This window comes from Chenopodium quinoa, unplaced genomic scaffold, assembly GCF_001683475.1.
Source record: "Chenopodium quinoa cultivar QQ74 unplaced genomic scaffold, ASM168347v1, whole genome shotgun sequence".
Taxonomy (NCBI): Eukaryota; Viridiplantae; Streptophyta; class Magnoliopsida; order Caryophyllales; family Amaranthaceae; genus Chenopodium; species Chenopodium quinoa.
This window is the reverse complement of record NW_018744080.1, coordinates 3532261-3559633: the sequence shown is the minus strand read 5'-3', so window position 1 is coordinate 3559633 and position 27373 is coordinate 3532261. Positions and strand designations below refer to the sequence as shown.

The 27373-nt window shown below is 32.5% G+C and overlaps 2 protein-coding genes across 3 annotated transcripts; one reads left to right on the top strand and one right to left on the bottom strand.

Moving 5' to 3' along the window:
* The first annotated feature begins 1096 nt into the window (after positions 1-1096).
* LOC110691527 lies at positions 1097-4294 on the top strand. Its single transcript, XM_021868465.1, has 3 exons — positions 1097-1532; positions 1940-2017; positions 2654-4294. Exons 1-3 carry the CDS (start codon positions 1289-1291, stop codon positions 3922-3924), a joined length of 1593 nt encoding a protein of 530 aa, XP_021724157.1. The 5' UTR covers positions 1097-1288; the 3' UTR covers positions 3925-4294.
* A 4696-nt stretch (positions 4295-8990) lies between these two features.
* LOC110691526 (kinesin-like protein KIN-14L) lies at positions 8991-16211 on the bottom strand. 2 transcript variants are annotated; one of them, XM_021868464.1, is made up of 19 exons: positions 16112-16211; positions 15928-16004; positions 15103-15260; positions 14818-14964; positions 14468-14705; positions 14112-14203; positions 13960-14031; positions 13778-13876; positions 12946-13029; positions 12760-12841; positions 12584-12679; positions 12254-12427; positions 12035-12141; positions 11580-11893; positions 11271-11473; positions 11010-11173; positions 9829-10676; positions 9613-9737; positions 8991-9488 (listed from the first exon to the last, which is right to left on the bottom strand). In XM_021868464.1, coding segments are annotated over exons 1-19 (3159 nt in total). In that variant the 5' UTR covers positions 16114-16211; the 3' UTR covers positions 8991-9411. The 2 variants fall into 2 exon arrangements, with proteins under 2 accessions (XP_021724156.1, XP_021724155.1); XM_021868463.1 differs by having other exon boundaries at positions 8993-9488; positions 9568-9737.
* Between the last annotated feature and the right edge of the window lie 11162 nt (positions 16212-27373).

Below are 27373 nucleotides of genomic sequence, written 5' to 3'. Positions count from 1 at the left end.
AATTATGATTTTCTATAATAAGCATACCTTATGGAGTACAAATTAAAGAAAAGGAAAAAAAAAGGATAAAATGTTGCTAATCAAATTAAGCTTATAGATTCAAAAGGGGGCTATAAAAGTAACTGACGGATCCTACATCCTCTATTAATAAATTGATTTTAATAAAGTGGGGATACATGTGTCCCCCTTATTCCGGGCTGGCTCCTCCCCTGAATAGAGACCTTTGTTATTTTTTTTACACACTTACACTAATGATTGAAGCACCAAGTGGTTCCATCTCAAGAGGTCCCGTATACTTCTTTTCGATCAACCATAGTTGGTTCAAATGCAAATGAAGTTTCAGAAAGAGTTGATCATAACCTTGAAAATTAAAGTAAGGCGACTGCTACTCAAGGGTCTTTAGGAAATCCACAAGAACCAAATTTCGACTTTGAACTTTGCTATATAGGTTCAAGGCTTTTGACTCACTTCCCTTACCAACAACAAATTATATCTCATTCTCATTTTTAGACACCAGGTAAGGTATGTTATAATTGGTTTTCTGTAGGTTTTAGGATAGATTGTGTAGGATCAAAGCGATGTCCAACTTCATCTTTTGATTAGAAAATCTTGCAATTTGGTCTGCATGAAAGTTGCTCGCATTGATCTTTTTTGGGTGGTGAAGTTATTGTTGTGTTGCCTTGTACGTATGTTTATGTTTACATGTCAAAAAAACTGTAAAAATCAAAACGTTATAATAATCACTAGAGAAATAAGCAAGAAGTAGAAATGTTTCCTCAAATGGAGTAATATACACTTTCCAAAATCCAAAAACCCAAATCTAGCTGCCCTTTGTTTTTCCACTTTCCTTCCAATCCAATCCCTCCCTAGCCCCTTCCGAGTTTGACCGTCTAAAATACGCTTGATTTATTTATTTATTTGAATAAAAAAACACGCTTGAATTTTTTTTTTTCCTTCTCTATTTAACCCATTTTGCTTCTTCACTCAACGCCTCCTTTCCTTGAACTCTTCTCTCTTTTGACACTTTTCTTCCTCCTTTTTCTCTCCTCTTCTTCTTCCTCCATTAATTTCACTCCCAAAATTAAAAAATAAAAAACCCATTAAACCCATTTCATATTCTTCCTTATCTTACTCCCTCAATCAAAAAAATAAAAAATAAAAAAAAAAATTAAAATTGCCTCGGTTTCTGTGTCAAAAACCCAAAAAACAGAGCTTTTTTCCTGGGTTTTCTGCCATTAAAAAGAAGAACACAAGATAAAAAAGGTGGGATTTTTATAGAGAGAAAACAATGGTGCATCATCAAAGATACTATTACCAACATCAAATGAAGAAAGGAGGAGATGGATTATTAGTCAAAAACTTTATATTAGATGAAGAATCACAAATTGGGATTATTACTACTATTAATGGAAACTATTTTAAGAGAGCTATTAGACCTAAGCTTCTTTCTTTCCTCTTTCTATCTCTTCTCTCTTGCAGTCTCATCTGGACTCCTCAGCTCTTTGGCTTTCCTTCCACTTTCTCTCTCCTCTGTAAGTTTCATTTCATTTTCCTCATTTTTCATTTTTTTTTTTGGGAAATTTCATTTTTAAAAAAATTTTCTGGGATTTTTTGGATACCTGTTTTAGTGAATCAGTGGGCTTTAATCATCATTTTAAAAAAAGGTTCTTGGTTTGTGTCTTTTATTTTTCAAAAACTCTGTTTTAGTGGGTTTATAATCATGATAGTTTTTACAAAAATTAAGGGTTTTTCATTTTTTTTTGCAGAACCCCTGTTTTATTGGGTTTTTAATTACCAAACTTGTAATATTATTTTTATTAAATCCCCTGTTTTGATGTGTTTCTTATCATAAAAATTTGTACTTTAATGACTTTAAATTCTTCTTATTGATATAACTGTATTTTAATGATTTGTGTTTATTTATTTGTGAATTTTGCAGATTCATTAGGAGCAGAGGATGAGCATATGGGTTCTGACATGGCTTCTAAGCTTCCTCTTTGTTCTTCCGTCTCTAATGGTTTGTTCTCTCTCTATCTGTCTTAATAAATGTATAATTTTATTCCTTTTATCTCTCAAAAGTATAAGCCAAAGTAGTGGATGCCAACTAGTTTAGTTAACACCCGATATCAAATTCCGTCTACATTATTGCTACAATCTATGGTTCAGTGGTTCTCTGTACACCAAAATTATTGATTTTGAAAAAATGTCTTCCTTGTTAACTTATTGAATCATGATGGAATTTAACAAAAATAATGTTAGGATAAAGTTTATATTAATAATTCATATGGTAAAGTTAATTTTAGATGCATTAATTTGTCACTATGGTAGCTGTCAATAATGGCATATTGCTATGAGTTTGCATTGATGAATTTTTTTATTAATAATTCTTTTCAATTCTGAATATAGAATTGCAGAAAAATGGGGTAAAAGGAAGTTTTCTGTTTGATCCTTTTTAGTGAAATAATGGCTTACATCAGAGTAATTTGAACTTTGAAGTATTTTAATAAAAGAAAGAAAAGGGTAGTGGAAATTATGAATTTCAGGCTTGTATCTATGATTTTTGAATGCTGAAATGATTTTTTAAAATGGTTTTTTCTTTTTATTGTTATTTGTTGTATTATTTTTCTAAATGTTTTGTAATTTATAAATGCAGGAACAATTTGTTGTGACAGAAGTGGAATCAGGACTGATGTCTGTTATATGAAGGGTGACATTAGGACACATTCACCTTCATCTTCAGTCTTCCTTTATACTCGAAACGATCCAAGAGGTTCGTCTCATTTATTGGAAGATGGAGATGAAATTGTCGAAGAATTTGAGTACCAACGCGAAAAGATTAGGCCTTACACCCGAAAATGGGAGACTAGTGTAATGAGTACCATTGATGAACTTTCCCTTGTGTCGAAACACGAAAACAGCATTTCCAAGCGTAAGTGTGATGTTGTCCATGATGTTCCAGCCGTGTTCTTCTCAACAGGAGGATATACCGGGAATGTCTACCACGAGTTCAACGACGGTATAATCCCATTATACATCACCTCTCAGCAGTTTAACAAGAAAGTTGTGTTTGTCATCCTTGAGTATCATAATTGGTGGATAACTAAGTATGGTGACATTCTTTCCCACTTGACTGATTACCCAACAATCAATTATAGCGCGGATAATCGTACACATTGCTTCCCGGAAGCCATTGTGGGTTTGAACATACATGATGAGCTAACTATTGATCAGTCCCTCATGAAAAGGAACAAGTCAATTAGGGATTTCAGGGACATCTTAGACCGAGCTTATTGGCCTCGGATTAAAGGGTTGATCCAAGACGAGGAAAGAGAGAAGCAACTCTCACAATCGCCTACCTCTACCTCATTGCTTGAGCTTGATTATCAACCTAAGAAACCAAAGTTGGTCATCCTTTCAAGAAGTGGTTCGAGGGCAATACTCAATGAGGACTCATTGGTGAAACTAGCAGAAAAGATTGGTTTTCGAGTGGAGGTTTTAAGGCCTGAAAAGACTACTGAGTTAGCTAAGATCTATAGGGTACTGAACTCGAGTGATGTGATGATTGGAGTTCATGGTGCTGCCATGACACACTTTCTCTTCGTTAAGCCTGGTCGTGTTTTCATCCAAGTTGTTCCCCTAGGAACCGATTGGGCAGCTCAGACTTACTACGGTGATCCATCAATGAAGCTCGGTTTGAAGTATATTGGATACAAAATTCTTCCTAGAGAGAGCTCACTGTATGATGATTATGATAGAAGTGATCCTGTTTTAACAGACCCTGACAGTGTTAACGCGAAAGGATGGGAGTTCACTAAGAGGATCTATTTGGATAAACAGAATGTCAAATTAGATCTTAAGAGATTCAAGAAGCGGCTTGTTCATGCTTATGATTACTTAGCTCTTAGACGAAATCAAGTCTCTTAAGTCGATTTTGACCTGCTGATCTCTGCTGCTTACCTGTTCTTTTGTTCTTTTATTCCTTTGTTTTGATAATGGCTTATGGTGGTTGCTCTGCTGCAGGGGTTAGCCAGCCTCGCGCCTGCCTGTCCACCACACGGCGAGTGGATGGTTGGTTACCCCTGCGGCTGCAGCCAACATACTTCATTACAAAACTACAATGTATATCAATATAAACTAGATGGTTTAGGAGGAATTATATTTTTTTATTTTTGTAGAGACTGTAATTGTCATGTAAATGAAATAGTAAGCAAAGAATAAGATTGGTTTGGCAAAATGAAACATATTTTGGTGCCCCCATTTCCTGTTGTAATGAGAAAAGAATCTTAGCTTTCCAGATCAAATTGTATTGAAGATGCTTAATCATCATATTATTCTAATATACTTCTGCCAACCTTAATTATCCTACTAATTAATGTCAGTGATATAACATGGCTAGTTGCCTAAGTAATCTTAATTAATAATGAATGAATTAATCACATTTTAATGTCATGTCCCACCTAGGGATTGGACCTTTTTCATGAATTTAAGCTAATCCAATAAAATAAACACGGTTTCTGATCTGAGTATGGTCAAATTGGGACCAATTAGTATATGCTCATGTCATTTTCTTAGAATCTTACCATTCAAATAACGGCTACTTGAACACAGGATTATTAGATCATGTGACAACCATAGTTTAGAGAGGTTGTGTCTTAACTATGAATTCATTGCAATTCATAATTCTGTTTTGTTAATAAAAAAAATGTCAATCTATGAAGAAGTATTTGCAAATTATAATTGAAAATAGGGAAAAAAGTAACATAGATTGATAGACCGTCTAATTATATATTAATAAATGGTCAAACAAAGAAACATACAAATTCTTCATAATATTGAAGAACACTAACTTTGTTCACATTAAGTTATAAAGTATCACATGAGAATATCATACTACGTAAATGTAGCATATGCATGATATTAGGGTATAAGGACGAATATGTCATTACATTATCTAGATAATGTATTATTTATATATATATATAAGCGTCAGGGTTCCTTAATCAAAGTGAGCCGTATTCATCCCAATACTTGTACATATGATACAATGGAGTATATACTAGTAGTAAACATTTGAAAAGTGATGCTCAAAACTTTACTTTTTTTTATTTTGTTTGAAGCTTGAAGATAATTGAAGTTTACAAAGTGTAAATTCTTAAGCAAAATTTAGGGCTTGTTTTCATACGTTCATTTTCAGTTCAATTCAGCTCCTAATTTCCTTCTCTTATAAAATATTCAGTTCAGTTCAGTTTAGTTTAGTTTAGTTTAGTTTAGTTCAGTTCAGTCTATGAGAACAAGCCCTTAATATTTTTTTTACTAATCCTTGTTCCATTGGCTTGTTGTAAGATAAATAAAGAATAATCTAAAAAAACCCTAAAATTGTACAACACCAAAGTAAACAATCGTACAAAATCCGTAAATTAAAGTGGAAATATTTACTGAGGACAGTGAAATATGAGTATGCTTAGGGAAAAGGATTATGGAGTACAACTGTACATTGTCTGTAAAATTAAAATACCAGAATAATAAACCTTGGATTATTATAATTATATTAAGAATACTGAAAATAAGAAAAAGTCAACAAATCCAAAAAAGAGCCAAACTGTAACCAGAAGGCTATAAACGTATAAAGTGTATAAATCTCATTGGATTCCTGTAAACAGCTAGCCATGCTGCTGCTGCTAAGGTCACACTCACCATCCATGAACCTTATCCGTCGACTCATAACTTGGATAACATTTCTATTATTCGACCCTTTCATTGTTACAGGTTAGCTTTTTTTTTTTTTTTTTTTTTTTTTTTGATATTCATATTCTTGCCATGTTACGTGTAATTTAAGAACTCTGAACGCCTAATGTGTTAGCCAATCACAATATATTAACTAATGAAAATGTACGTTATTAGTTAAGGACTATTCTGGATATATTAGTCAGCTAACCTTATTCTTATGGAGTCTTACCCTAATAGTTAAGGAGTACGTTATATTGTCATCTGGCTTAGGTTAGTTGGTTGATATCAGTCAATTTAATAATCCTAAATAGTAAATACATGACTTTTTATGTTGGTATGGTACAATACATTTTAATTTTCTATGACCATGAATATTTTTTTTTTAGTTCTTGAATGGGCTATAGAATTCTACTCCATACTTTCTCCAATTTTTAGGTACTTAGTAGTGTATTAATGAATAATTAAACTGATTTTTTTTTATTTACAAATAATACGGAGTAAATTTTAAATTTATGGTTACTTTTTTTTTTTTTTTGAAACAAAAATTTATGGTTACTTTAATGACTTGGAAGAGGCAACAAATGCATTAGATAAATAGAAATTTTTTAAAAACATTGATGGTAAAAGAATAGGCTCAAAACGGTAAAAAAAAAAAAAAAAATAGAAACACAAGGAGGGAGTATTTGGTGGGTGATTTAAACAATCTAAAAGAAATTCCCACTAAATTGGATTTTCTCAACTTCTATCTTAAAATCTTAAATAATGTCATGAATTGATAATAGACAGCCGCTCAATGCATTAAGCTTTTAATCCTACGTTGAGGAAGCTAAGAGAGGTCGGTACAACATGTGGCCAACCCCACGTTACCTACCAATCATCGATGATCATACGGCGTACTATCTATTTTGTTGAGGAGTTACTTCAATCATCGATAAGACGATAACTCATCGTCTCTTTATGTTTTTTCTAATATTTTTTTGGATTGTTCCCTTTAAATATGTGAAGAAATAAAATAAGAGTGTATAAATTACGTTCTAGTGCGTAGAGTTAAGTGCTCCTAAAAGATTTACTCTCTAAATATGATTGAGTGCATATAAGAATTCCTCATAGAGCTAGGCATGGGTCAGATCGACTCGCAGGCAGCACGAGCACAGCACGAACCTGCAAGCGACCCGATACAAAGACTGAAGAGTAGGCCGCGTGCCGTGAACATAAATTGAAATTTTGGCCCGAGCAATGCACGACTTCGTGGGCGGCACAAACCTTTGGCCTGCAGCTAAAGCCGTCAATTCGGGTAAACGGGTCGGGTTAGTGTGAGTCGAGTCATCTCGGGTCGGGTCAATACAGGTTAATGTCATAACATATGCGGGTCAGGTTCGAGTTGGGTTATGCTTGAGTCGAGTCATGTCGGGTCATACATCTTATCGGGTTTGGGTCGGGTTACATTCGGGTCGGGTGAAAAATAGGTCGGGTTAAATTCGGGTCTTTACAGGTTTAAACGAGTTAGGGTCGTTCTCGGGTTCGAGTCAATAATTTGCGGGTTAAAATCAAGTCGGGTCATTTCCAATTCGGATCATTCTCGGATTCGGCAGTTCCTTTTTTCTGGTTTCTGGAGAGAATCTCGCTCATGGAGGAAGAGTACGCGTGCTAGCGCGCTACGACTTAGGCAATTGATCGAATCAGATAGCCCTTTGGGCTACCGCACATAAAATTCCGATCAACAACTTGGAGTTATGGCTGAGTGGCTTAAGGCATTGGTTTGCTAAATCGAGAGTCGAGTTCGGTTCAAGTCAATAATTTGCGGAAAACATGTTACGTCCCTGAAATTCGTCCCTAAAAACATGTTGTGAAACTAACCTCTTAAAATTCAAAGTAAAATGTTGAAGGAATAGAGTTAGGATTCAATTTCCGTTCCAATACCAACATGAGATAACAACCTATACATATTGATTCGATAATAAGTTGGGTTGAATTTGGGTTGAGTCAATAACAAGTTGGGTTGATTCGGGTTGGTTTGTAACAGGTCGGGTTGAAATTTGAGTCGGGTTTGTAGCAGGTCGGGTTAGGAACAGGTCGGGTTGAATTCGGGTCGGGTTAGGAACAGGTCGGGTTGAATTCGGGTTTTGACGGGTTAAAATGGGTTTGGGTCAATTTCGGTTCAGATCGGGTTCGGTTCAGGTCAATAATTTACAGGTTACATTCGGGTCGGGTCGACTCTAGGTCAGTTAATGTTCGGGTTCAGGTCTCAAATACTCGGGTCAACTCGGATCTAGGGTTGGTTTCAGGTCGGGTTCGGGTCACCATTTTTTTCGGGTTTAGCCGGGTCGGTTAATAGGTCGGGTTAGGGCCGGTATTTCGGGTCGGGCAGCTTTTGACAGCTCTACTTGCGGCACGGCTCGCCAATACAATTAATTAAATTATAATAATAAAAAATAAAAATAACATAAATAATAATACAGAATAATACTAAAAATAATAAAAAGAACATAAATATAAATTAATAAAATTATTTAAATAATATATGAAAAAAAAATTAAGGGCTGTCTAGGGCTCGGCACGGCATGCCAGACATGGGTTGGGGTTTGCCATTTGGAGGCCCGGCCTGCCAATGCCTAGGCACGACACAACCCGACACGACCCACCTCCTAGCATGGCAAGGCATGACCCGCGGCGAACTGATATGGCACGATTTCCACCTCTAATTCCTCATTCGACTTACCATTAAGAGTCAACTCTTCATACGTTGGAGGGATTGTTATTTATACCCGGGTGCATGGTGTGCTTAAGGGTATTATTGGCTCGTTTTAATGATTAGTGCTCATTTAATTATGAAATGAGTAAAAAAAATAAAAAATTGGGTGCGCCATGCACCCGGGTGTATATAACTATTTTTCCATACGTTGCTATCTACACCCGGATACGATGTATCTAAGATAATTTTTTTATTATTTTAATGATTAAATTAAAGATGATTTTTGCTCATTTAACCATCAATGAGCAAAACAATTACATCGGTGCATCTCACACCTGGGTATATATAATTTTTTTTTAATCAACTCTTTACTCGTAGTCTATTATATGAAGGGCTTGTTCTCATTGACTGAACTCAGCTGAACTGAACTGAACTTAATATTTTATAAGAGAAGGAAATTAGGAGTTGAGCTGAGCTGAACTGAACTGAATTGAATTTTAACGTAAGAGAACATGCCCGAAGGTAACAAGCAGTACAAGCATGAATAGAATTTTGTCATTATCAGAAATGGCGATATTTCTAGGCAAGTTGAGTATATCTATAGAATGGTTGTAGGTTGCCAATATAGTCATATAGAAGTGTCAAGAAATGCTCCCAAGTGCTTAACAACACTCAATAGTTTCTTTCATTTTTCAGAAAACTACTTCAGCCTTGTCAAGATTATTTGCATAGAATACAAGTTTCTAAATGAATATAAATACTGTAAATTTTGAATGCAAAATTAGAGACTATCATGTAATATCTAGAAAGATTGATATTGAGGTGAAACACCAACATTCTATTGTGGTGTGTTGTACATTTTCTATTTACACAATGTCATCATGTCCCTGAAATTCACTTGTCAGTTGAGTTCTGAACTCGGCCTACATCGAATGAACATCAGTTAATTTGTGCTTCAAGTTGAAGCACAATGCATCTGTTCATAGATTGAGTTACATCCATCGATTTGTTATCTTCATTGATGAGCGTACTGGAGGAGGTGTCTTTGCATTCCTGTTGTCATTTGGACCTATAACAAGAAAGAAAACAAAGTAAGAAACACTGTTAAACTTTCTGCAAAGCACCCCACATCAGATGTTTCTACTTACAAGCATCAGTCGATATGCCTCCAAGAGAAGATCTTCTATTTGTACCTGGTGGAGGAATGCCTGTTAGTGACTGTCTTCTCACAGTTCTTGCTTTAGCTGTCGAAGGTGATCTTGGTTCACGAGCGTTGTCTTTTCCCTTCATCGATGATGATTCGACCACCTGTTGGCTCCTGTAATTACAGGAAGCCTTAAGAGTTAACACAGTACACTACAAAGAAACAGAATTGATCAAGTTAAAACACAAGGAAAATCATTAAATACCTTTTCTCAGAGCCATTGATCAACTTTCCAATTGTTCTAAGTGATCTTTTGATCTGAGACCCTTTCTTATTTGTACTTTTTGCAACACTAGGAGTCTGCATCTCATTCAGATCAAGTTTTTGCCGCTCTGGTGTTTTTGGTGGTTGTACTGATGGATATTTTGTTGCACAATCTGTGAAAGTTAGTCCATTTACATGAGTTGCAGGAGGAGGGCTCTTAGGAAACTCGGTAATGCTGATATAGTCCTTAGAACTGACAACATCAGCTGAAAGCATGCCTTTCTTTGTACGATCCTTTGGACCTTCCAAGCTCAATCTCCGAGCACGAATAGAACTTTGTGGTGTTTTAGTACTCTTTCTGATGTCTGCAACAGGCTTCACAGAATTGGGATTCTCAATGCTCAGTCGGCGTGGTCTTGGAGGAGTTTGCTTTTTTAGTGTGGTTTTCCCTTCAGAAGGAGATTTCGGTTCCTTCAACTTTTGTTTATTCTCACTTTTGACAGCCATTGGATTTTCGATGCTTAACCTCCTTGGCCTTTGGAAGGACCCTTCAAGCATTGGTTTTCCTAGTGGTGACTTGGGCTCTTTGCTTCTTCCTGCTGTTGGATCAGAGAGTTTATCAGGCTTCCTAGCACTGGGATTTTCTGCTGACATCTTTAGTTGCTTTAAAGGTGACTTTTCCAGCCTCTCGGATTTCATGCTTCCAGGATTCTCCATGCTCAATCTTCGTGCTTTTACAGGACTTTTTTCGATTGCTGCTCTTGTTTTATCACAAGGTGATTTCAGCTGCCTGTTAGGCAGTGGGCTTTTTGGGTCCTTGTCGCCCAGTGCACTCTTAAGGGTCTCAAGCTGCACATGTTCACAGAATGAAAAAGTCAGAAAGCTATTCAAGCTGCACACTTTTACTGGAGTTGTCCAAAAAACAAGGAAAGACCTCAAATCTACAAGGACAAAGAAGAATCAAATCTTTGCCTCACTGAATTATATCATGTGCATGGAATTAGTTCCCTTCATATGAATGATTTATAGTAGAATTCAAACGGACAAAAAAAAAAAAAGACGTTTATTGATGCCTTGATGGATAAACATGCTGTCAAACTCATGGTACTAGACTCTCTTGGATGAAAGCAGAAGACTTCAATAAAAATAAAGACATAAAGATTCAGTATATGAAGTTTATACCTCTTCTTTAAGCTGCATAACTTCTATGTTCGTTTTGTTTGACTGAACAGCTCCGAGCTCAATAGTTGAGACTTTCTGTGCAAACTTTAAGGTTCTAACTGTCTCTGTGAAGTTATCTCCTTCTGGAATCACATGTGTGAGCACCACTACCTTTGCATTTCCTCCTATAATTTTATTGGAATGTTTTTGGTAAATCACATATTTCAAACTGCATATGTTCAAGCTTAAAAAAATAATTAAAGAAGGGTCATAGTGTGTTACCTAAAGCATCTTGCAAAAGTGATGTAATTTTACTGTTTCCTTGATGATTGTTAGAACTTTTCTGAGAAAATGATGTAATGACATCTTCCAAGCAGGAAAGTGACTTGTCATCCTCTCCACTAGCTGCAAGATCTACCAAGTGTAGGCAACCGCGAATAATGTTCCCTGATGTATCCTTTCCATGCACACGGATTGCTACAGCACTACAAGAGATGCAAAAATGACTTAATGCAATTTATAATAAAGCCTTCAGGCAATTGTTAATAGTTCACACATTTTCAGCACAAGAAAGATTCATTGCGTACTGACCTATGAAAAGGACTGCTAATGTTGTTCATCTTCAAAGTATTGACACTTGCATGTTTTCTTTCACCCAATTTTACTAAATTGATGGCATCAACGTTTGACTTCACAGAATGGAATGTGATGTCTGGAAGACTTGATTCACTGTCAGATGCAGGATCTTCAGCCAGAAGGTCTTGTATTTCTTCGTTGCATATCCCAACCATTTGAACATGCACATCATAGTTCGTTTCTTGCCTCCTCTCAGCTATTTGGAAGAGGTCATTTAAAGCAAAGAAGTTGATGCCCATATCCTTCTCTGAGACACCGGATGTACCATACTAAAAAAAGCAGAATCAAATCAGCAAAAATTGCCATTCTAATGATTCTGTTTGACTTTGAAAGTCGTTTACATAGGCCTATATTTTTAGCTAAATCTAAACAAACATATGAGATATGACTGTACAATAAGTGAGCACTACCATAGTATGTGTCTTGCCGGATCCAGTCTGACCATAAGCCAAGATGCACACGTAATAGCCATCCATGACAGACCTGATCAACGGCTGAATCTCTTTAAACAGCTCATCTGTCAGAAAAGAAAAATTCAGCAAAGAGGAGTTAGGATTAGTTTTATTAATGAAAGTTAAGAATCTGATTAAGTACAAGGTTTTCACTTGCACCCCTAGTTATGTAAGTACCTTGCGTACACGTTGGACCATACACTTGATTGAACTGAAAAATCTTTCTTCCATCATGTCTTGGTTTTGATGGATCAACAATCACAAGTGATCCATCCTGCCCAACAAAGTCTACCACATTATTTGCTTCTGTATTGAGAATGGGTCTGATCCTACAGTAAACTCTAACATTTCCTGAAAAATATATCAGAAAATACCGAATTAAGGCCTTCTAACTTCGAATGGAAAACCTTGAACTCTTCAGGTGAATTCTAGAAATGTACTGATTTATAGCTGACATCTGAACTCACAAAAGAAGGATTTTGGAAGGAAATATATGGAGCAACTCACCCTTTAAGTCTTGGGCCATGTTGTATAGCTTCCTGTTCTCCTTGATAACTTTTTCGTAACCAAGAGCAGGGCCAGACATCTCTTCAACCAGACTTCCTGTCAAAACCAAGGAATCATCACAAAGCAATTCGGACTAAGAAACAGCAAAATATATACAACCGAGTATTATTGCTTACCTATATACATTAAATCATTCAACATTTGAGATTGCAAATCTTCAAACTCTCCTTTGGTTCTGTACCATAAGGCTTTAATATCCTGAATTATGATGGACAACAATTATATATTCCCTCAAAAGTTACAGCAAACTAAATACCATGGAAATTTTTGGTAGTTTGGTTAAAGGTAGCAAGAACACTTACTGAAAGGTCCCTTTCTTGATTTCGCAAAATACGCCTATGATCTCTACTACGTTTCCTGGTTTGAGCTCTATGGCACTGCAGTGGCTTTAAGGAAGTGCATGTTGTCAGTTTAGAAGGGATTAGTCATTATAGACTATAGGTAAAGCAGATTTTATCTCTCGAAAATACTGCAAAGCAAACGACATACTGTAAAAGGACCCTGAATTTATACACAGAAACTGAATACTCAAACAGTCTATCCAGTACAAATAGAGGACATTTTAGCTACCATAACTTTATTGTATGCTGTGATAAATTAAACTTTGTTACTTGACTACTTCTATAGAGAGAATATATATATATACTGATTATTTTATGAAGCATTTGTTAAAAAATAATTAGAGAGTAGAGTTTGATGAACTAAGAGTCTAAGACAGACAAGACACTTCTAAAGAGGTTTGATCTCAATCAATATTCAACCAATAACTGTCTTCTTGATTTTTTACTAAAACCTTATGTTTGGCTTAGACAAATGTGATCAGGCTAGAATTTCTCTTGACTTCCGCTCAACTACTAAGGGGTATCTAATTCTATTGAAGTAGGAATGTTCTTTATATACTATCAAGGCATAAATTACCCCCAAAATAGGCAACTTTCTTACTGCAGGTTCCACTGAAATCACTGAATCAGTCTTTAACAATTAGTTAATTATTATTTTCTCTTATAAGCTCACCGTTTGATCCCAGTTTTTAAGTAGTGATTAGCTACTACTAATCCAATAGGAATAAGTAGTTTACTAAGAAACAGTATTATCAGTTGCAATTCAAATATATAGAGGGGAACATTGAAGTACCTCAGGGCTATGTATTAAAGATGAATTTTCCTTTAGCATAGATACTGAAGCATGTGATTTTCCTGTTTCTTGCGAGTTTTCTTGAGAGCAAGATTTTAGCTGAAAATCATGAGCAGAAATCAGTTTGTATTTGCTATACCTTATGCATTAAGGTCCAATGATAGCAGGAAAGTAACACTAACCATTGGAAATTTATTTCCTAATTTTTCCTCCAAACATCTTGACAAAATCTCTTTAAAAAGTTGGATTGGATCCTGTCACAAAAGCATAGAGTGAGCGCGATGTTTATGTTATAACTTTGGCAATGGGGAGGGAAGAAAGGTAGGTGCTATACCTGGCTACCATTTTGGTAAGAAGTAAGAAAATTATCATCGATGTTTTCCTTTGAATCAACCATACCGTGTGTTAGTGCCTTGACAATGGAATCTACAAAAGTCACAAAAAGGAAGATTTCATTGAATAACAATGACTGATAACTGTACTGTAAAAAGACTAGCATCTAATTTTGTCTATCAACAAACATGTAGGAAAAGAGAAGAACCAAGGTGGTCTGTTTAAATCTCATGATTTAGAATGATTGTCATACTTGCATTTAGTACAGTAGAATTTCTAGCATGAGCAGTAATGTCAAACAAACATGCATTCATTCTATGGATACACTAAACTGAGTAAAATTAGGCAAAAAGAAACCTGTAAGTGATTGTTTCTCATCCACAGCAGACAGGTCTAATTGCCTACAAGGCTGAGCAGAAATCGCGCTCAAAGGTCTAGAAAAGTTCTTGGCAGCAGATTGCAGAACAAGGGGAGATTTAGCTGTCACATGCTTGTAAACACCGTTCCCTCCACTCCATTCCTTCCACTCATAATAAGATTTAAGTGCTAAAATGCAATCAGCTATCCTAGCTGCTGATCCTGTCTCGAAATTCTCCTGAATTATTAAAAACAACAACAATATTTCGTGTCATAAATTGAAATAAACTCGAATCTTCTTCCAATACAATAGGTACAACATTTAAATTTATGCAAAGGATTAGCCTTACCAGGTCAGAAGCCTCAAAAGCAGGAAGCTTCAATTCTTTGACTGCCATGAGAAAATTCCTAACATTCTCAAAGTACTGATAAGCAGGCAATGGTTTTGAATCCCAAATTGCTGATTCAGATGCCACAAGTTCATTACTAACCACAACCTAAAAATCACCCCCAAAAACATCCCACAAAAAATATGTTAAAAATCAACAAAATTTCAAAGCCTAAAACATTAATGAAACCCACAAACTTAACCAAAATCGGAAACGAAAACTCGAAAAGAAGAGAGAAATTAATACCTTGGGTATACATCCAGGTTGAATTTTGTTAATGACTTTGCAGAGAATTATGCCATTTCTCAAGCAAGAAATGAACTCTCTATCTGATGGTTCACTATGTATGCCAAGGGGACCCACAATACATTCTAGCCAGTGGACTGCCTTATATCTCCTCAAAGCTGCATCATCACACATTTTTTTTTTCTCAGATTAATATATCTTCAAATTCTTAGCAAACCCAGAAAAGAAAACAATAGAATAAATGTTGAAAATAAAAAGAGGGGGAAAGGAGATTAATTTGAAGAACTATAAAAAGAAATATTCAATCTTTATTTTTAGGGATTTGTATGACTGTCCAAAAGTGAATTATTTTCGTAGATTCTTTGCAAACTTAGGAAATATATATGATTGATTTATTTTTAATTTTTTGTTTGTGGTGTGAAGAGAACTTCAAGTGCAATAACGTAGACGGGATTTATTAGATACCGAAGCCACGAGTAAGGAAACATATATGATTGCTAATTGTCTTCAGTTACTATATAAAGAATGCATCAACACATTCTTTTCACAATCAGAAAAATTATTAATAAAAGAGGGAAATTTGAAAAAAAAAAAAAAAAAAAAAAACCAGGGGAATTGATTCGATTTTCATCAATTTTCATAATTGGTAGATTACATAATCACCTAAAATCAATGAAGATCATATTGGATTGTCTACCCAAACAAGAAATAAATCTCATCAAATCAATTTGTTCATTATTTCTTTCCATTTCAGTCAATTAATCAATATGAAACACTTTCAAAAACAAATTAAATTCCCAGAATTTTTTAAAAAGAAAACAATACCCAATTCTTCTGCTTTTCTTGACGCCAAATGAAAATCATGTAGTTCCCCACTTCTTCTAATTTCCGCCATTATTGCCCTGCAACACCCAAGAAGAAAAAAAAAACAGTGAGATTGATGAGTAAAATAGCTTAAAATTAATGGAAGAACTGATACCTGGCGAAAATCGATGTATCGAAAACTCACATTATCTTCGTATTTTAGCTGTGAATTTTTCTGCAAAATTTTTGGGTTTTTTTAAAGTAGAAAAAATGAAAGATTATGAGAGGGAAATATGAACATAAAATCCGAGCCTAAAGCAATTGCATTTATGATTTGATCAGACGGTTAATTTTGTTTTATTTGTGTTGGTTCGGATTTTCCGAACCTGAGGTATGGGAAGTTAACGTTATAATTTCAGCTCTTTTTTTGAATTCAAAATGTAGGGCCAGAGGTTTTGAATTGGGTTTTGCATTGGACTTCTTTCATTTTTGTTATTGGGCTTTTACAAAAATACTGTACTACGTATTGTAGGTGAACAATTGAGACCAAATCACAAGTTTATTTATGATGGGGTCTTGCGCAAATTTTAAGGTGCATCTATGCACTATGCCTATAATTTTGAATATTTAATAAAAAATATGAATAATTGTAAATTTTGAATAATAAGTAAAAAAATTTGAACATCATAAATTTTGAATATTGAGTAAAAAAATATTGAACAATCGCAGTGCACCACATCTATACTTTTGAACATTTAGCAAAAAATTCTGAACAATCGCAAATTGTGAACATTTAGTTAGAAAAATCTAAACATTGAAAATTTTGAACATTTAGTAAAAAAATTTAAACAATTGAAATGCACCACGCATATACTTTTGAACATTTTAGTAAAAAAAATTAGAATAATCGCAAATTTTGAACATTTAGTAAATAATCTGAACAATTACAAATTTTGAACATCTAATATTTAAATACAACACTATATAATAAACATCAATTTTTTGAAAAAAGTTTGTCTGACTTGTAATAATTTAATAGTTTTGTAATATAAACTGGACATTTACTGCATATAAAATGAACATTTGTTTATAAAATATGAAGCTATAAAATTGCATGTTTATGTTTAGTTTTTGTGACGTGTTCAAATTTTATTTTTTTTTTACTAAATATTCATTTTTTGTAAATTGTTCAAATTCTTTTACTGAGTGTTCAAAAGTATAGACATGGTGCACCTATTATGGTGCACATAATAACAATTTGGGGTTTTGATGTAACAGAATTACGATGACAACAAAATCAAAGCATTATTTCTAAATAGATGAGACTCGGAAAAATATTATTCAAGTAGAGAAATCAAATCATTATTCCTAAATAGATAAGACTCAGGAAAAATATAGTCAAATAGATGAGACAACAAAATCAAAATCAAAGCATTATATATTTTCTCCGTTTTCTTTTAAATACAATACTTGACTTTTATTCTATTCATATACTACGTACTACCTACGTTAACTATTATTTGCAACAAAGGAATATTTTGTATCTCACAAATAATACCCCTTTGTTGCAAATAATACTTAACGGAGGTAGTATTTCACTTTGATGATTTGTAGCTAAGGAAAAATATAGTCAAGTGGAGTGTTAGATCCATCTAGATTTATACTTTATCAATACTATAATTATTTTTAATTTTTTAATTTTTACGTATTAGAGTAAAAGACATTTAGTGAATGAGATAACGCATTGAGAAGCGTGTAATGAGAGTGATGCATTTAAAAGAAAGCAATGAAAGCATGAACTAAGAAATTATTTTACGTGATCATTTACATAGAGTCATAGACCCTAAACATAACAAAATCCATTTCACAATTAAGTTATCTTGGACCTCCCATGGCATCTTTTGAAATCTCCATTGTCCTAAGATCCCTAACCCTTGCACTTTTATCATAAATTGCATCCTCAAGTTTTTGTCTCCACATGCCCAAACCAAGATAGTCCAATTTGGGTTGCAAACATTATTATTATTTTTTTGTCTTTGGTATGGTCTCCTTGAAATCGATCTTCTCTTGAACTGTTTTTATGTTTAAAATTATGAAAAAAAATCTATATAATGTTTGTTTTATATCTTCATTATGCTCACCATATTTTTTAAAATTTGTATAAGACGTCCATAAAATTCTTAAAAAAATCATTTTTCTCTCATGAATGCCGCGAGCAACTAAAGTGGCATAAGGGCAAATTGAAAGAATTCCTCGTACATGGCTAGATATGACACATGCATCGCGCATTAGCCACGAGTCTGATCTTAAAAGTTTGACATTGCTTTTATGAAAAGTGTTTGGACAATAATACCAACTAAAATATTTATTTACATATTTACCCTCACTAATGTTGATTGCCTTTTTTAACTCTTAAGAATAGTGTGCGGATATCTATACCCCTAAAAAATTTATTTACATATTTTCCTTTATTAATGTTACCAACAACTAAATTTGTGACACGATTGCTTCAAAAAAAAAAAGTTGTGACACAAAGGCAAACCGAAAGAACTCCCCAAACATAACTAACTACGACATGTGTATCGTGCGCATTAGCCACTCTAGAAGTGGAATAAATGCATCACTTTGACTTAGTCAAATGTTAATTTTGACTTTAGAATTTACCAAAATAATACCTTCGTTAAATGTTATGTGCAACTTTGGGGTATTATTTGTGAGATATAAAATATTCTAAAGTTGCACTTAACATTTAACGGAGGTAGTATTAAAAGAAAATGTTATTATGTAAACTTTTATTATTGGATTAATTAATAGTGACTCATCACTTATTTAAATATGGAAGGATATAGTAAATTAGTATGTATCCTATATATTCCTATGCAAGCAATAGTGGTCCCACCTCTAATTACAATGTAGAAATGAATCCTTACAGATCATGAAATTGATGATTCTGTATTAAATGGAGAGATTTATTTCCAAATTTGGCATATATTTTCATACTCCCTCCATACTTACTAATAGTCCTTTTATGGGTAATTTTCACGGGAATTAATAAACATAAATAAGTAGTATGGAGTAATAAAGTATATTAGAAAGGTAAATTTAGGGCCCGTTTTCTTTACTTTATTTTTGCTGAACTAAAATTATTTTTACTAAAATAAAATTATATTTGCAGAACTTAAATTATTTTTACTGAACTTAAATTAATTTTACTGAACTGAAATTATTTTTGCTGAACTAAAATTGTTTTTACTGATTTTCTATTATAATTCTTTTTAAGAAAGCTGAATTTTACCAAACTGGACTTATTTTTACTGAATAGAAATTATTTTTACTGAACTGAAATTAATTTTACTGAACTGAACTTATTTTTACTAAAATGAAATTATTTTTACTTAATATTATTTTTTTAAGGTGAAGAGAACAAGGCCTTACACTGGGTATGAAAAAAAGTTGAGAGAGAAAGTAATTAAAGTACACGCGTAAAAAAAAAGTGCATTAAAAAATAAAATTTAGATGGAAAAGTTAAAATTTGCATATATATTGTGGCAAATTAGAGGGAATTTTGGTAAAAAAAAATTAATATTAGTAATACTTGAAAAAAATTAGCAAATGACACTATCATTTTGGAATTTAAAATTGACCATAAGAGATTATCAATAAGAGACGGAGGGAGTAATTAAAAGGCCATTGTGATTTATGCATGCTTAATGTGTGACTTGTGAGAGTTACAAACCCCCTTCTTAAATACCAATGTAATTATTACTTCAATCTTTTTTCTTAAATTTTGTATTATTATAATGGGACATGGTAAAACTTATTTGTACAAGATTGTCCCACCCAAATTTGAATTGTACATTTAATTTGGACCCTAAATGAAGTGATGTGGACTTAATAGGGCCCTATTTAATATTCATTTGACTAATATTATTGATTCAATAATTATTTAACAGTGCTAAGTAATAAGTAAAGGTATTAAAGCTGAACGGATCCGAAATAACCCAACATATTTTAAAGTGACCCGGTCTAGAATTTGGAAACAATAATTTACCATGACCCAAATTAAATTTGACCTAACCTTAAATCGGTTGATAATCAAAATTAAGACATATTTTAATGTAAATTCAACTAGTAATATTTCTAATTACATAGTTGTAATACGAATTATGGTATTAAGATAAATTAAATAAGATCATACATGAATATATTTTATCGTGCATATAAATTAAAATGACGGTATAATTTGTGAATCATTTGTACGAAAGTCAAAGTGTATAGAATGTTAAGGAAAAAGAGTTAGTACTAAAATATAACCAACATACATAAATGGATCAAACTAGTTCATGAACCAAATTACTAATTATCAATTGGATATATATGACCCAAACCAAACCCGACTTAGAAAGATCAAGAATCAAATTTTCTCTTAGGTTATGATTAGCTCACCTTATTTTTACTGTTTAAATCAGATTAGATCATAAAAAAAGCAATTCTAATAAACTATATATTATGTGCGTTTTTTATTGTTATATATATTGTAATGACTTTTTTCTATGAAAATTACCTATTAATAAAATGCATCATTAAGAATTAAGAATCTAAAAAGACATCACTTAATCATTTTTTTCCTTGTATTTATTAGCATACAATTAAGGTCCAAATTTAGTCAAGTCGGACAATCGGATTAGATCATAAAAAGAAAAAGATTCAAATCAAATCAAATTATAAAAAATAAGTTCAAAATCACAATAGATAATAAAAAATAAAATCTGATCTATCTATAAATAAACTAAAGGAACAACCGCTGACATCATATTGTCCATGTGGCAACTTTATAAGAAAGATTTTCCCGCCTAAATAAAAATCTGACGTCATTATATTTGGTTGCAAATTTTAAATTTAATTTTTCCTCCTCTCAATTTATCTATACTCTTTAATTAATTTATTTTTCTTCTATCATTAAATATTGGTATCTAATACATTAATCCGTGATTTATACACACGGGTGTACAGTGCTCATCGTACACCCGAATAAAAAAAAAAGCGGAAAGAACATCCTGTGTTTCATAAAGAACATACATGTATTTGACAAAGAACATGTTTGTATTTGACAAAAACATGCATTACCAAAGAACATAAAGATATAATAAAAAGAACGAGATAAAAACTTGATAAAATTTTCTGAAAAATTACACATTATTAACGGGAAAAATTTAGAGGTGATAAAAAATCGAGTAGGGCCGGGCCATATCATAATTTCTTGTGCCCAAACCCGTAGAAAAGTAGCGGGTTTTCGGGCTTTTTTCGAACCCGGTTCGAGTTTTAACTAAAAATGTATTTTTAGGTTTGCCCAAACCCACCCTATTTCAGGCCGGATCGGGTCGGGATGCGAGTCATGCCAATGTTGATCACCTCTTAAAAAATTCTTACCAAAGATATCATTTCTCCAAAAAATAGTTTTCTATCTCTCCAAAAAAAATTCAACTTCCCATAATAATTTAGTTTTTTTTTTACTCTAACATTATTTTCAATTAAAAATAATTTAAGATTTCAATATCAAATTTCAAAATACCATATGTTAAAAGAACATAATTTATATTGTAAACTACATATAGTTAATACCTAAATAACACACTAATCAAACTCAAAGAATATACGATAATAAAAGTAATTTAAATATGACATATGATAATAAAAAATAGAATTTGGGAGTCACTACGACCTTAAAGAACATACACGCCAAATTCAAAGAACATACTTTGTATTATTATACCCAAAAAAAATATATGTTTATCAACATATGTTAAATAACATAAGTTATAATATAAAGAACATATAATTTTACTCAAAGAACACACTGATCACACTCAAAAAACATATTAAAGGTATGTTCTTTGTCAAACATAGGTATGTTCTTTATCAAACACTATATGTTCTTTCCGCCTTTTTTTGTTTACCCGGGTGCACCATGAGCATGGTGCACCCAGGTGTATTATCTAATTTTCACTAATACATCTTTCCCTTTTGCTTCATCGAACAAAATACTTTGATGTATATATTTTTTCTATTTTCCTTTATATATTACAAGTTCAAAATCATTTTTTATTTGCTTAATTAAAATTGTATATTTAAAAACTCACTTTTATGTATATGCTTAAATTTTCATATTCGGTTTGTTCTTCTTCAAAATTAATTTTATAAAATTAGCATTCTCAATAATTTTTTTAATACGTAAGAATACATAAATTATATACTCTATATTTTAAAGAAATCCGTGCATCGCACGGGACTAATCTAGTGAAGTAACATAGTAACACACCCTTATTATAAAGATAATTATTTCATAGGCTGGTTGACAACGTAACAAGCTAAGAAATCTCAAACTTACGGATTCTTTCTAATTGCTAAAGACTTATTTACCAAATATGGAATATATTTTCATAAAAGAAACCCAATAACCAGGAAACATCTAAACAAATATCAAAAGAAAACCTAATTATAAAATCTAAAAATATAATTCCCAAATAAGCAAGATGCCTCCTAGTTAACTAATTAAGCTTTCCATTAATTTCATGATTCTATTTTATACCCCTTTGTCTTATTTGTTCATCCTATTTGAGATATTGACACTATTCATAAAATGAGAAAATATTCTATTATTCTTAGGGCCTGTTCATATTTACTTATTTTCAGTTCAGTTCAGTTTTACGCATTTTAATTTTTTAGTTCAGTTCAGTTCAGTTCAGCTCCAATCAGTTCAGTTCATTTCAGCTCATTTCAGTAAATATGAACAAGCCCTTAATATATTATTATACAAAGTAGTTCGTAAAACATAATAACATAAAGTCATGTTGGACCTTATAGTCAAAGTATTGCATTGACAAATGTACTCCGTATGTATGTACGTAATTAAAATGGGAAAAACTTTTAATAACGGCGGTAGTATTAAAAACTAGCTTAGTACTCCTTCCGTTTTTTTTAAGTGTTACACTTTGACCTGCACATAGTTTTAGACAATTTAATTGACTTAAATATAATAAGAGATAAGTGGGGTAGTTGGAGTATTAAAAAAATTGTAATAGAAAGATAGTGGGGTTAATAGTTTATTGAAAAATAATGAATGTGAGGAAAAATATAATAAAAAAGTAGTGGTGGGTTTGGGTGGGCCGGGGATCATGAGAGAAGAGAGAAATAATATTTTAATGTAGCTTTTTGCCAAAAAAGAAGTATAACACTTAAAAAATACGGCCGGAAATGAAAAGTCTAACATTTAAAAAAACACGGAGGGAGTAGTAGAAACACATGTGTTGGACTCTTAATTGACTTATTGTTTTAATTGTGATATCTTACCTTTAATAGAAAAAATCTTCTATGATAATTATATCCATAAATACTAAAGTATCCACCCAATAACAAAAAAGTAATATTTTTTTTACAAAATTATTTAATTCTACTTTTCTATCCAAATTTTTTATATAAATACAACATCCAACTCAATAACAATCCTCCAACTTCTCCATAATCTCTTGAATAATTATTTTCTAGATTTTCAGCCATGGGAAGAGGCAAGGTTCCAATCCAATTCATCGAGGACAACGGCAAACGCCAAGTTACGTTTTCAAAACGCCGAAAGGGGTTGATCAAGAAAGCTACTGAAATCTCTATCTTATGCAAATGTGAAGTTGCTCTCATGATCTTCTCCAACACTAACAAGATGTACGAATATAGGAGCTGCGATAGGTAATTAAAACGCTTACTATTTTATTTAATATTGTTTTGCACTAGTCCATTTTAATGATGTATAAATATGTAATTTTTTTTACCAGAAATTTACGTGATCGTTGTATTATTCTTCTTTTTCATCGTTTTTGGCTTATTTGACTGAATTTTTTTTCTTAAGTATTGATAAATTTTCTAATCAGTATGTAATTTGCTAAAAAAAATTTACCTTTTTTTTTTATGAAAATAAATTTCTTGGATACAGTTTTGAATGAATTTTGCATGTGTTTGAGTCAAGGAAGGTCTTTCAGGGTTCTTCATGACTTCAACGTCCTTAATTTAATTGGCATGTGGTTTTTCTTTTTCTATCCTCTATGTTAATATTTTGTGTGCTCTTATATCGCCATCCGTTCGCATGGGACGCATGCGCGTGTGCATCACGAGTGTACTCGCGTTTTTACATAAGTGAATGGACTTGTTTCTTTTGAAGGGAAAATTATATTACCTATATTAATAATAGCATAACATTAATACATATAATTAAATGTGTGTGGCTCAAAGTATAAGGTCCTTCACATGGAATGGATGCGCAAGTGAGTTTCATGCACTTTTCACAAAAGTGAATAGACTTGTGTGTATATAATTATTTATATAATAAAATGTAGCGTATATGAGGAAGTGAGATCCATGCGCTTTAATTTCACAAAAGTGAATAGACTTGTTTGGGTATATAATCATATAATTAAATGTGGCATATAGGCTAGAGTATATGCACCTCCGCATGGGATATATGCGCAAGTGAGTTTCACGCGCTTTTCACAAAAGTGAATAGACTTGTGTGTATATAATTATTTATATAATAAAATGTAGCGTATATGAGGAAGTGAGACCCATGCGCTTTAATTTCACAAAAGTGAATAGACTTGTTTGGGTATATAATTATATGTAATTAAACGTGGCATATAGGCTAGAGTATATGCACCTCCGCATGGGATATATGCGCAAGTGAGATCCACATGCTTTTGACAAAAGTGAATAGACTTGTTTGTGTATTTAATTTATATGTAATTAAATGAAACCTAGAGTATATGCACCACCGCATGGGATATATGCACAAGTGAGATCCATGCGCTTTCACAAAAGTGAATAGACTGTTTGTGTATATAATTATATATATAATTAAATATGGCCTAGAATATATGCACCTTTGCATGGGATGTATGCGCAAGTGAGATCCACGCGCTTTCACAAAAGTGAATAGACTTATTTGTGTATATAATTATATATGTGATTAAATGTGGCCTAGAGTATATGCACCTCCGCATGGGATATGTGCGTAAGTGAAATCCACGCGCTTTCACATAAGTGAATAATAAACTACTTGTTTGTGTATACAATTATATATGTAATTAAATGTGGCCTACAATATATACACCTTCGCATGGGATATATGCGCAAGTGAGATCCACGCGCTTTCACATAAGTGAATAATAAACTACTTGTTTGTGTATATATATAATTATATATGTAATTAAATGTGGCCCGACCTAGAGTATATGCACAAGTGAGATTCTTACGCTTCTATAAAAGTGAACTGACTTGTTTCTTGCAGAGATTAATTATAACAAAATGTGCACATATGAGATCCACGCAATTTAAAAGTTTCTTATTGATTTTTTTTCCCTATTAAAGAATATATGATACCAGATTTTTCGGTTGTAGTTTTTAATTTTGTACCTATATAATGTGAGATATGTGACTCTTGTTCATAAACATGTGTACCCATACATACTAGGGATATCGTTATTCCAAAAAGAAAATACACTTTAGTAATGTATGTATAAACCTTTTTTTGCCACCATCGTATTTTTTGTCAAAAAGAGTTAAATGAAAAAAAAATATTTTACTTAGTGTGAGACTGCTTCTAGGAATAAAACTAAATGTGCCCTAAGTACATGCACCTCCGCATGGGATTAGAGCCAGTTACATGCGCATGTAAGATCCACGCGCCATAAAAGGTATAATGATTTCCTTCCTTTGGAGGATATATTTTGCCTAATTTTTACATGTAACCACATTGTTATCTAACATATACTTTTTTAAACATGTAAATGAGTAATCTGTAGCTAGACATTGCTAATTATTAATGTTAGTCATAAAAGTTGTGCTACTTCTTAATTATTGAACATTTTGTAATTTATCATGCAGAACTATGGATTCATTCGCAACTATGCATAGGAACACCATTGCCGCTGCCAGTTCATCAAAATCCGCCTCCAATGTTGCTCCAATAATATTGCCGGAGGTAAACATAAAACTATATTGATATATATGCTCTATATTTTACTTTTAGATGTTTTTTAATAGTTTGAAATGTAATCGCAAAATGATCTAATGTATTTTGTTTATGAATTTGAGTATTTATGTTTTCATTTTTACCTCAATTAATTGTCTGGCTAATATTATTATTGGAATAGGATGATCTAGATGTTGATGTGGCTACCTTGAGGGAAGCACTTATTGAGTTAAGGCGTTCATATAAGTAAGTGACAACTCTTTATGTTATTTTTTATTATTATTATTATTATTATTATTATTATTATTATAATTATTATTATTATTATTATTTTTAATCTTCTCATTTATTATCAATGTGGTCAAACTTATAAAACTTTGACAGTATTTGTGCTTATTATATAAAAAATTTATCATGTGACATATTGTTGTTAATAATTTTCAATTTGTATTTTCATTATATCATTTTCGTAAATTTTCAATTTGTATTTGTCATGTGACATATTGTTGTCAATAAAAGTTGTACAATAAAGAATGTGCAAATCACATGAGAATATATTAAAAAAAAAAAAAGAATGAGTAGTTAAATTTAATTATTAATATGCTTAGGAAGTACTTGATATTATAACAAAAACTATTATAAAGGGACAGTCTTTTGTAAAATCATATCACATATGTACTTGATTAATATTATGCAAAATTCATTCGGAAAATATATATAACAACTAATTCTGAACAAATGTAGTGTACGTAAGCTCACGATTTAATCGGTCGATTTTTGTAGTCAGATGCTGGGAATAGGATTGCAGGACATGAAGTACTATGACCTTCATAACCTGGAGATGAAGTTGATTGATGTGTTTCGTAATGTGAGAGCTAGGAAGGTATGAATAATCTTGGTTGTTAAAATTCACACAAACATAAATAATACTGAAAATTAATTAAATGGGCTTTAATTTTTTATATATATATATACGTAATATGTTTAATTAACATGTAAGTTTTATATATGTTGTAGGAACAAATATTCATGGCGGAATTGAGTGTATCTAATGAACATGTAACTTTTTAACTCAAAATAATGGCATTATATTGCGTCGCGCTGGCTATGTACTACTTCCGTTCAATGAAGTTTAACCCATTCGCAACCACTTAATTACACGGTGTTACTTTCCGTTTGTGCAGGTGCGGGAGATGGAAAAGGAGAATGAAGAATTGCGCAAGGAAGTAAGTGTACTAAAGAAATAAATCAAAGTTTTAATTTATTCATAAGTTTTTTGTATTGTTACGTTCTACAGTATTTAATAAAATATTGACATACAATACTCATTAAATTTGAAATGTGTATGTGTATGTAGGTGGAGGAGCTTCAGCAATGCTTGATGTCGAAGTCATCTGGAAGCGGCTCTGAATCCAGCTCTTTGAAGAGGTTGCGTGCTGATGAGACTGGTGA